Source organism: Podarcis vaucheri, assembly GCF_965113315.1.
Source record: "Podarcis vaucheri genome assembly, chromosome: 7".
Taxonomy (NCBI): Eukaryota; Metazoa; Chordata; class Lepidosauria; order Squamata; family Lacertidae; genus Podarcis; species Podarcis vaucheri.
The window spans coordinates 66,818,920-66,831,223 of NC_138765.1; the positions used below are offsets into that span (position 1 = coordinate 66,818,920).

The 12,304-nt window shown below is 46.1% G+C and overlaps 1 protein-coding gene across 5 annotated transcripts in view; it reads left to right on the forward strand.

Annotated features, from left to right (window-relative positions):
* The window catches only part of AJAP1 (adherens junctions associated protein 1), a 134,515-nt gene that overhangs the window by 51,859 nt on the left and 70,352 nt on the right, over window positions 1–12,304 (forward strand). For all 5 annotated transcript variants that reach the window (XM_082233431.1, XM_082233435.1, XM_082233433.1 and 2 more), the window contains exon 2: window positions 3,400–4,136. In XM_082233431.1, coding sequence (XP_082089557.1) covers window positions 3,400–4,136 — 737 coding nt within the window. The remainder of the gene's footprint in view (window positions 1–3,399; window positions 4,137–12,304) is intronic.

The window sequence follows — 12,304 nt, forward strand, 5'->3', positions numbered from 1 at the left end:
CAAACTATGTGTCATGTGAAGAAATACTTTCTTTTTCTTCTTTTTCTTTTTATCTGTCTTGTCAGGGACTGGCCAGAGGAGGAATGGTGGAGACCACCTCCCCAGTCTGACACTTCCTGAGAAGAAGGAGACAGTTCGGAATTACAATGGGGTTTGAAGGAGGTTACAGCTGAGAGGCAGTTGAGGAGGGGGGGGGACTGGGAAATAATGGGAGAAGAGGAAGAAGAAGCACCAGGGGAGAGACAACTCTTTAGAAAGCATTCCAGATCCCCCTCCTCTCCCAGAACATGGCGGGCCTTGAAAGTAGGAGAGCAAAGAGCTCAAAGGCAAAAGGCCCTTTCCAGCACTGGTAGCGATGACTCATGAAGAAGTGGGAGAGACGGAGGGGGTGGGGTTTCACTGGGAGCAGCACCATTACTCCAAGAGTCTGCATTTCTAAGCCTCTCTCTGTGAATATTGAATAAAAAGCACTGGTAATAACTTTCCTTGTCTTATCCATTCCTAGCAACCTACTGTGGGGGGTTGGGTCCTCTGATGCCTGACATGTCATGAATCTCCCAACATTAAGTTGCACAGGATGTCCACAAGTTCCAATGTTACAACAGAAGGAGAAAATAGGAAAAAATATTTAGTGGAGTCTGTAACCAAAGTGTTTGTAACCCGAGGTGTTTGTAACCCGAGGTACCACTGTAATATCCTTTTTTGAGGTTAGCCAACAAGAACTGCACACAGTATTCCAACTGTGGCTGCACCATAGAATTGTATAACAGTATTTTGATACTGGCAGTTTTAGGTTCAGTCCCTTTCCTATAGACCGCTAGCATCAGAATCACAGCTGGGGGAAATGCAGTTGTGCTCACATCCTGCTTCTGGGCTTCCCATTGGGCATATGGTTGGCCACTGGGAAAATAAGATGCTGGAGTGGATGGGTTGCTTCTTCTTGCATTCTCATGTTCATACTTCTACAGAGAGACTAGCTGGATCTTGTTGACCTTTCACTGCTCAGCAGATGTGGCCAAGACTGGCCGAGTTTCCAGGATAGGATTTTGCAGTCTCACAGAGCTGTGTCAGGCCCTTGAGGACCCAGAGCCATTCCGAACAGTTTGCGTGATCATGCCAGATCTGATTGTGCATCATGCCCAGTCAGCAAGACATAATGCAGCCATTCTCTCCCTTCTCTCTTCCATCTCTATTTCATTTCATTAAAAAAGTAAGTTTTATAGCCTACTGGATGTGCCGGATGGAAGGAAAAATACAAGGGCTTATCTCAGGGCTGCTAAATTGCAATCCCGGGCAGTGAGTCAACCTGGTTATTGCTGAGAGGAACAATGGAAGGGATTGATGGCTATTAGATGTAAATCGAACCTCTGCATTGAAGGGCAGTATATCTCTGAGCAGTAAATGCTGTGGGCCCACAAAGCAAGGCTGGTTGTGGGTGGCGATGGCAAAGTGACTTTCCCTGCCTTCCCTTCCCATAGTCCAGTGTTTTTCAGAAGAAAAGAAAAGCCCTTGCTGGATTAGGCCAAAGGAGGACCATCTAGTCCAGTATCCTGTTCTCACAGTGGCCAACCAGATGCCTGTGGGAAGTCTACAAGCAGGGCCTGAGGACAGAGAGCACTGTCAACTCCTGTGGCTTCCAGGGTAATGGGAAGCCGGGTTAGATTCACCGATATTCAATTTTTGCCCAAATATCCAATTCTGAATGTGACATTTGAAAACTGCAAAATGCTTTTGTATATCATCCATCAATGCTACTGTGTGTCAACTGTCAAATAGCAAATATGGAATTCATTAGGGGCTACCACCCCTTCTCATACTGCTTGCCAACCTTACCTACCCGCCACCAACCCACCAACCTCAGGATTTACCTCAGGATTTACACCCAAATCTCAAATCCCCTCACAACTCCTTCAGGCACTCCCCCATATCCCATCACAGCTACTCTGTGTACCTCCATTCCTGCTATAATCAAACCTCGGCGGTTCTTTAAAACCCAATTTTATATCCTGACTTCTCCTTTGCTCCCCCCCCCCATACCTTGGCCATGCAACTCCCAAGACTGTGATGAAGCACTACAAATCCTTCATCAGAGGCTGCCCTCTGACTTCATGCAAATCCAGGATTATGGAGCAGCCTGATGACAGTCATATATATATATATATATATATATATTTGCTTTCGTAGATTTTCACGGGTACAGGAATGCAGGTTTTGGTGTCTTCGGGTGTCTTCCCGTGTAAGAGTCGGGGTGTCTGTGCGACGTTTCGACGAGGTCTCACTCGTCATCTTCAGGCTGGTGCTTTCGGCTTCTTGTTACTGGAACAGTGCAGAATCTGGTGTTTGAGTTCCTATAAATACTGTTGAGGGGTGTGGTTCTGCCCAGAACGTTGGAGGCTATACACCACACCCCTCAACAGTATTTATAGGAACTCAAACACCAGATTCTGCTCTGTTCCAGTAACAAGAAGCCGAAAGCACCAGCCTGAAGATGACGAGTGAGACCTCGTCGAAACGTCGCACAGACACCCCGACTCTTACACGGGAAGACACCCGAAGACACCAAAACCTGCATTCCTATACCCGTGAAAATCTACGAAAGCAAATATATATATATATATATATATAAAAAATGGTACCTCAGGTTACAAACTTACGGTAATTCCTTCCAGAGGTCTGTTCTTAACCCGAAACTGTTCTTAACCTGAGGTACCACTTTAGCTAATGGGGCCTCCTGCTGCTGCCGCACTTCTGCTGCACGATTTCTGTTCTCATCCTGAGGTAAAGTTCTTAACCTTAGGTACTACTTACGGGTTAGCGGAGTTTGTAACCTGAAGTGTTTGTAACCTGAAGCGTTTGTAACCCAAGGTACCCCCCCCCCTCTCTCTCTATATATATATATAAAGAAATGTCATCTGTTCAATATTGTGGGCATCAACTAGATATATTTTGGGAAAACATTTTGGCAAATGTGGGTAGGGAGACCTTTAAGGTGTCTGAGGAGGTGTTCCAGCTCTGGAAACAAAAGTGCTCATTAACCAAAAACGTTGAGCCAATTTGCACATTTGGGATAACAGTATGGTCCAGTCCTGCTTGGACTCCATTCTTGCTGACTCAACCATGTAAAATGTCACATTTAAAGGGCAACCTGTGTTGAAATCCAACAAATCTTCACCACCCAAAGGTTTGTGTGCCAGGGAAGAAATTTCAGAGCTAGCCCACTCTCTGATTTGTTAGCCACTCATGTGAGATAAGATTTTGGAGACAAGCAGAACTGCCAGATCCATGAGCAACAGTCTGGAGAGTTTCAGTGCGTCATCCTGCAACACTCCCCTTGAATGAACTCTGTTGACCTTTCTGTTTGTTTGCTTCTTTCTAACGCAGCTCTGTGTCTATCTGCAGGTCAGGTTATCCTGTACGAAGCCATGCTTGGATTTTAATAGCCATGTTCCGACTTGCCATGGATTTCACCTCTTGTGAATCTTTGGGCCACGGTCATAGGCCCTTGCAAAGACCGGGTCACCGTGACCGACATGGATTCTGGCATAGTCCTTTGTGGAGTCTTAGATCCGGGCAGCAGGCCAGGAGTTATGGGCTTCCGGGGAACCATGCTTTCCCCTATTTGGAACGGTCTAATGGACAGCTGGCCAGTACGTATCATTCCAAACGTCTACACAAAGCCACGGACCTTCTCTGGGAAAATGGGCACCCCGAGCACTTTGTCCCTGCCAGATCAGACCCTTCTCTGGCAGACGGGAGTACAGCATACCAGACTTACTTGAGGAGGAGGAAAAGGTACCTCCGGGCAATTGGCAAGCCCACTCCAGAGACCGAGGTGATTGTCTGGGGGTCCACAAGCCCTTTGGAAACCCTGGAGAGCTTCTCGGGAATTTATGGCAGTGCCACCACCATCTCTGTTTTGCGACACAAGACCACCACCATCTCTACCACCACCACCACCACGATCACCACCACAACTGCGGCTTCCACGACGGTTCAGCCAGAAGGACCTGGCCCTGGGATTGGCACACCCAAGAACAACCCCGGTGTGATTAGCACAATGGTACCACCTGCCACTTCTGATGGGAACAGAAAAGAGGTTGGTGCCCCTCCACCCAAGATCCCAGGAGACACTTCAGGTATATTTATAGATTGCTTTTAGATTTGTATGTATTTGCTTGTATGTGTGCAAATGTTGCGTTTCATTTCCAGTTGTTCATCCAAGCAGGAAAACAAACAAACACACTGGGTTTCTATTGTGATTGGATAAAGGGGCATACTACGTAACAGAAATGAAACACACATGTACCACTAATTCATAGAATGTGATATCAGAGTGGTTCACAACAATTTTGTATAAAACCATGCAATAAAAGCCATATTAAAAAAGTTGAAATCTGGAATTAGGAAACTACTGTGGAAAGCTGTATTATCAATTGCCTGATAGAATAGAAAGGTTTTCAGCAAGTGCCGTATTTTTCGCTCTATAACACGCACCCAACCATAACACGCACATAGTTTTTAGAGGAGGAAAATCCGTAGGCATGCCACCCGTAGGCATTCCCTCCATAACACGCACAGACATTTTCCCTTACTTTTTAGGAGGAAAAAAGTGAGTGTTATGGTGCAAAAAATACGGTATTTAAAAGTTGGCACAAAAGGAGCTTTCTGAATCATCTGTTTGCAAAGCATTACCCCATACTGGGCCAATGACACTAAAGGCTCAATTTCTTGTTGTTAGTATTGAGACCGAAATGGGACAGAATTAACTGCTTAGCCCATCTGTGTAGCCCACCTGATCCTCATCATCCCTCTGCCATTTTGCAACCCATTATAGAAAACCCACAGTGTGGTTTCCTTAATGCCAAAATAATTTTCTTGAACACAGTTGCATGCTGGTAAGTTACTTAGGACTGTCCTATCATTAGGCAGTTGCCTCAGATGGCAGATACTGGGGGGGGGGACAGGGGGCAGTGGTGGAGAGATGGTGGAAGAAAGGTGTCTATGTACCAGTTGGCCAATCCCTGCTCCCTCTAAACTTCCTTGTTGACTTCCAGTGTGGTGGAGGATACCATCATGTTGGCAGTATTGAAGGAAGATTCAGCTCCCAGTCTGGTCAGCTTTTGCACCTGAGGCGAAGGAGGCAACTCTCTAGCCTTTTGTTTCAAGCGGCAAAAAGACATAGTCTTTCCCCTGAGCCCTCTAATGACCTGGACATAAGAGCACAATAAGTGCCTGCTGGATCAGGACAATGGTCCATCTAGTACACAGTGGCCACTCAGATACCTATGATGGGAAGCCTTCAAGCAGGATTCAAGCATAAGATCACTCTCCCCATCCTGTGGCTTCCAGAAACTGGTATTCAGAAGCATTACTGCCTCTGACGGTAGAGGCAGAGCATTGTCATCAAGGTTAGTAGCCACTGATAGTCTTCTCCTCCATGGATTTGTCTAATCCCCTTTATAAGCCATCTAAATTGGTAGCCACCACTGCATCCTGTGGCAGGGAGTTCCACAGTTTAACTATGTGTTGTGTGAAGAAGGGTTTAATTTTGTCTGCCTCGGCTCTTTCAACATTTAGTTTCACTGGATGTCCACGAGTTCTAATGTCTTATGAGAGAAGGGGGGAAACCCTACCCCTTTCTCCTTCCACTTTTTCCATGCCATGCATGCATACTTTTATAAATTTCTATCATGGACCCCTTCTTGGGAGTAGTTTTCTAGTAAAGAAACAAACGAACAAAAGGATTACAGTTGAAAATGGAATGAAATGCTTTTCAAGGAAAATGTTCAGCCACTGAGCAAACTGGAACTCCCTCCTTCCCTCCCTCTGATCCTTCATTTTTATGTGTGGTACTCACTGGGGGTTTAAAGGGGGTTTGTCCGTAAGCTCAGTAAATCCACACGTGGGAGCCCTGTAATCGAATCTAAGCGCCATGCTCATTCCTCATAGCGCAATGCACCGATTCCATTCGCTCAGCAGCTGGAAGTGGACTTTCCATTTATTGCAAATTATGTTTGTTATTACAGAAGTTTAGACTGGAAGGCCCTTTGCCACACATGAAGTAAATTAAATCGCAGAGAATGTTGGTTGTGACTCGTAGAGCCCAGAAAGATGCTTCTCTTTAATAAAAGGGAAAGAGAGGAATTGTTGGAATTTACAGTATAATCTATACCCAGATTAATTTCTCTAATGGACCCATCTTCTAGGGAGAAATAGATATTAACTTATTCCTTTCCCTGAATACTGAACTAGGCATTAGAAGGAGTGTTTGGTAGGCTGCTGAAATGAAAAGGGAAAGCAGCAGTCTTGCATCTGCTCTTTAGCTAGTGCAGCCACCTCCAGATTTAGATTACAATTCTCATCAGGCCTAGCCAGCAAAAGTTAAGGATCAGAGACAATGGGAGCTGTATACCACAATATCAGAAGGTTGCTGTATTGACTACTCGTGGTGTGGCACTATCAACTTGGAGTGCTATGTCCAGTTCTGGGCACCACAGTCCAAAGGATATTGGGATAGCTCAGTCGGTAGAGCATGAGACACTTAATCTCAACGTTGTGGGTTCGAGCCTCACCTTGGGCAAAGAATCCTGCATTGCAAGGGGGTTGGCCTAGATGACCCACGTGGTCCCTTCCAACTCTACAATTCTATGATTCTGTGACAAGCTGGAAGGTGTTCAGAGGAGGGTGACTGGGTTGATCAAGAACGGCTATGAAGAACGGCTGAGGGAGTTGGGTATGCTCAGCTTGGAGGAGAGAAGACTGAGAGGTGATGTGATAGCCATCTTCAAATACTCAAAGGGCTGTCTGTCACAGCCTGTCCCAGATAAGGAAGGCACATGCTTGTTAGTTACCACTTTATTGGCAAAAGAAACACTGACAGCAGCTTCCTCCATGCTCTGGATAGGCATGCACACATGCACACATGCTTCTAGGTAAAGGTAAAGGGACCCCTGACCATTAGGTCCAGTCGTGGTCAACTCTGGGGTTGTGGCGCTCATCTTGCTTTATTGGCTGAGGGAGCCAGTGTACAGCTTCCGGGTCATGTGGCCAGCATGACTAAGCCACTTCTGGCGAACCAGAGCAGCGCACGGAAATGCCGTTTACCTTCCCGCCGGAGCGGTACCTATGTATCTACTTGCACTGTGAACTGCTAGGTTCACAGGAGCAAGGACCGAGCAACAGGAGCTCACCCCATTGTGGGGATTTGAACCACCGACCTTCTGATCGGCAAGTCCTAGGCTCTGTGGTTTAACCCACAGCGCCACCTGTGTCCTCATGCTTCTAGGCAGCTGTCCACAAATCTGGGCCCTGTGGAGCAGTTGCAGCAACAGGGAAAACCTTCCCCTTTGCTGGCTTATATACATTTCCCTGACAGGTCGCCCACCCACAAGCTGCAACTTCTGCATGGAAGGTGCCACTGCCCTTCCCACTTCAAGCCCCTCTTGGTTTTAGGAGATGCTGGGTGGGGGAACTTTGTGGGGAGTCTACTGACCAGTCTGTTGGCTAAACAGCCTCTTCTTCTTTTGGCACATCTGGCACACCTTCCTCTCTCTCGGTCTGCCCTGACCCTCCCTCCCCTGACTCCTGCCTGGCAGGCAATGCCATATGCCATAAATCACTGCTCCCTTCTTCGGGGTCACTTTGCCGGTCCTCTGCCTGCGCCACATACCCTTCAGGGCCTGCCACTCCCTGACACCATCACATAGAAGATGGAGGAAGTTTATTGTTTGCAGCTCTGGAGGGTAGGACCCAAACCAATGGATTCAAATGACGGGAAAAGGGATTCGGACTAAATACAAGGAAGAACTTTCTGATGGTGAGAGCCATTCGACAGTGGAACAGACTCCTTCAGGAAGTGGTGGCCCCTCCCTCACTGGAGGTTTGCAGACAGAGGTTTGGATGGCTATCTTTAGCTGTGATTCATGCATTGCTTGGGGTCAGACTAGATTGCCCTTGGGGGAACCTTCCAGCACCACAATTCTGTGATTCTACCATTCTATTATCCTAAATGCCTGATGGCAACATGGTTAAGGATGCATCTGAAATTTATCCAAATTTATTTCTAGACTCGGGAACTCTAAAGTACATCATTTTGCTTGCCGCGTCTCCTGATAGCAGCCTTGTGGCTCCAAGGTGAATAATGTCTTGTTCCAGCTTGAGTCAGGCAGGAGGAGGTAGCAATCAATCTTTGGAATTTTATTCACTGGTTGGTTTTCATTTATGAATTGCTTCCTATGTGATTTAAGAAACAAAAACAGCAGAAATAAAAACCTACACAAAAGGACTTCATACATAAAAGCAATTAAAACAATTTCATATGCGGAAAAGCAATTCCATGGAGGAAAACAATTTCAAATTTCATACAGACTTGGGTTTTTTATATTTTATATATTTTTACCCCCCCCCCCCGAATACCTCTCTACTTGAGAGCCTGGTTGAAAAAGGAACACTTTCAATCAGCGCTGGAAAGACTACAAAGCCTGTCTGATAGCAGGAGAGGGGGAGAGAGAGAAAGACAGAGTTTTGGTGGTTAGGTGCTGCTACACATAATGCTTGATTCCAATATTATATGGATGGACTTTTGATGAGATGATATCTGTGCAGTGTTTGCTTGGGTATTTAAGGAGAGCGAAGAACCAGTGTGGTGTAGATGAAATAGAAGATGGGAGACCTGGGTTCAAATCCCTGCTCAGCTGTGAAGATAATCTTGAGCCAGTCAGTCACCACTTCTCAGCCTCAATGTTCCTCATTTATTCATTTAATCCTCACAACAACACTGTGAGGCAGGTTAGGCCGAGATGCAGTGACTGGCCCAAGGTCACCCAGCTTCATGGCCAAGTGTAAAATTAAACCTGGGTCTCTTGGGTCCTAGTCCAGTACTCTAACCAATACACCTCTCTCTCTCTCTCTCTCTCTCTCTCTCTCTCTTGCAGTGGCGTAGCGTGGGGGGTGCAGGGGGGGGCGGCCGCACTGGGCACAACATCTGGGGGTTAGGGTTAGGGTGCGCAAATCCACGGGTTAGGGGGCGCAAATTACTTGCCTTGCCCCGGGTGCTGACAGCCCACGCTACGCCACTGCTCTCTTGCATCCTGCCTTAAAGCTCACATGCATTTTGCACATGCTTTTCTCCTGATGTTTTCATTTTGCATTATAGAATCCATTCCTGCAGGTTTATATTCCATAATATACACCATTTCTTTGGGCACTACAGATTGTCATATATACTTTTTAAGGAGGAGGACTGTGCAGAAGCGGGAGCTAATTCCTAACCCTAACTCTTGCCTTTGGCACCTGATATGTGTGTTTTGAGGACCCGCCCTGTCTTTGTGAATGTAATATGCTTCAATTGTTTTCAATTATCAGTTTTAAATTGTTGTATCCCACCCTGCGACCTGCTGGTGACAGGTGGGTAATAATCATAGCTGTCAATGTTCCCCATTTTTTTATTCCGAATAGGATTCCTTGCAAGAAAAGGGAAAAGTTGACAGCTATGGTAATAATAGTTGCAGATATGAAGAAGTGTGAATCTTGAAGGGTGCTGTGCATAGTTAATCTATGGAACTCACGACTGTAGGGGGTTCATAATTTTTTTGTTTGTTCATATGGTGGCTCAGAAAATGCAAATCAGGTAGATTTGCATTAAATTATGAAATAATTTCTATCTCATTCACTACCTGGACCTTACAGGATAATCAGCTTGCTCAGAGTGGTTTGCTACAAAAAGGCAGGGGGTTGCAGACTGGGAAGCCCCCGCCTCTTATGCTATTTGTAGCTGAAACCTGGAGATTAGGTGAGGAGGGACGGAGGGAACGTGTGCCCATTCACCCTTCCAACAGACATCCTGCTACCAATTCCGATTACTTACTGATTCAGTCGTTGCTCCTGCCCCAACACCCTCCGGGAGGTGCCTCCGCTTCCGAGGATGTGAAGCAGGCTTTCTGGAGCTCCGTTGCTATTGGCAACAGAGTTCGACATGTGTTTGAAGTGGAGCAAGTTCCGCCCCCACACGCTGATACTGAGAGAGCATCGCTCTGTTGTGGGGAATGAACAGGAAAGGGCATGTATTTCAGGATCTTCCCCTGGAGGGGAGAGTGTTGCTAGGCATTATCCCTGACTTTGAGAAAAATTGCAAGGTTTCCCCCCCTCCCTCTTTTCTTTTTTCTTTTTAAAAACCCAATAACAACTTTCTTTTTATAAAACTTTACGAGAGTTCCTCTTGATCAATAATACATGATGTATATAATCTTGGCTTCAGTACACAATGTTACATCTTGTTAGACATTATATCGTGTTACAGTGCACTTGTGTGCCATAAAAGAAGGCCGATGCCTCATAGAAGCACAGAATTGGACACTCTTGGAAACCCAAAGCAATAATGTAGAGAGGAAGCTTTCCATTGTGTCCCTGGCTGAATCAGGGTTCTGGGCAAACTTCCTTGCACTCAGCCTCTGTTGTGGGCAGTAAATGGTGAGCCAGTTCGATATAGCAGCTAGGGTGTCAGTCTGCGACCTGGGAGACCAGAGTTCAAATCTCCCGACTTGGCAATGAAGCTCCACTGGGTGACCTGGATTCCCAGTTGCTGCATCTCAGCCTAAGCTACCTCACAGGGTTGTTGTGAGGGATTGAGTGGAGAGGGAGGAGAACCGTGCATGCAACCTTGAACTCATTGGAGAAAAAAGCTGGTCTATGAATGCCATAAGTAAATGAAATAATAAAATTGTGTCTTCTTCAGCTGGTAGGGTGGGCTCATCCCTTAGACAAGGCTGCCTCTTGTGTGTCTGCATGAGTTGCTAGTTTACTATGGGAAGAGGATGCTGGTCAAGATGGGCCACTGGCCTGATCCAGCAGGGTTCTTATGCATCTGTAAAATGTGTGCAATTTAAATGCATTTTCTTTCGTTGCCATTTCATTTTTAGCGCGCAAAATTTGGAAATAAGCCTACAATAAAATGCAAGTGAGATGGAATGGAAATAAGCTGAACCATACATTTTTAATGGTGGGGATGGGATGGACAGTGTATAGGATGCTCAAGCCGGAATGAAATTGCACCCTCTGCACCGAGGGGTGGGTGGAATTACTTTGAATTGAAAGCGCTGGCAAAGTGGTCCCCAGCGATGCTCAGAAACCAACTTTTAAGGGCTTTCAAAACCCTTCCTCAAAGAAGATGAGGTGAGCTCAAAGTCTTCCTCATACCTTCTCCTTTGCAAGTGGAAAAAACGGCTTGGGGAAATGCATGCCAATTCATCAGGAATAATATGGGAGGCATGAGGGTTAGGGCAACCCCTCAGCTTGTTTTGACCCTTAGCCTCCCCATTTGGCCACAGGGGATAATGATAGTAACTCACAACGAGCCACAATAGCTATGTTCTACCTCAGGCATAGGCAAACTTGGCCCTTCAGATGTTTTGGGACTACAGCTCCCATCATCCCTGACCACTAGGCTGAGTTTGCCTATGCCTGTTCTACCTCCACTGTCAGAGGCAGTAGATACATCTGAATGCCAGTTTGCTGGGAGGGAGACACTGTAGCACTTGGTTCCTTGGACATCCTGTGAGAATAGGATACTGGACTTGAATAACATTTGGACTGATCCAGCTACAGGATCTTCCTATGTTCTTAGGGTCACAGTATTGCCCATTCTACAACCAAATTCTACTCTTTTTGTTGACTAGGCTTTCACGTATTGTTCTTATTATTTATATCCTGTCTTGCCTCCTGATAGGAACTCAAGGTGGCTTACAGACAAAACAGGTGTGGGGGGTGGGGATGGGGGTAGGAAAAAAGCATCCTTAAAAAACAATTAAACAGTAATAGAATTAAAGGTTTAATAGAATTAAACACACACACATAGAGTCAAAACATCATAGCCCCAGCACTTTCCTAAAAATCAGTGATTTTATTGGAACAAATCTTCACCTACCGGCTGGAGAATGAGGAGGGAGCCAGTCTGTTTTCTCGTGGAAGGGCATTCCGAAATCTGGGGCCAGACACCAAGAAGGCCTTCTCTTGCATCTCCGCCAAGCATGCCTTCGAAGTGGCAGGACTGGGAGAAGGGCCTCCTCCCCTGAAGAACTCAGAGCCTGGGCATGTTCATATGAGGGGAAACGGTCTTTCAGATAGCCTGGGTCTAAGTTGTATAGAGCTTTATAGACTTCCGAGGTCTATGAAAACAGTTGATGCCATAAGGCTACAGGCTCGACATTAGCCACTCCCTTGGTTGACTATATCAAATAAAACTGCTTCCATGCAAGTTCCTACGACTCTAAAGGTGTAGCACTGCCCCATATTTAGATAGAGTTTAAGT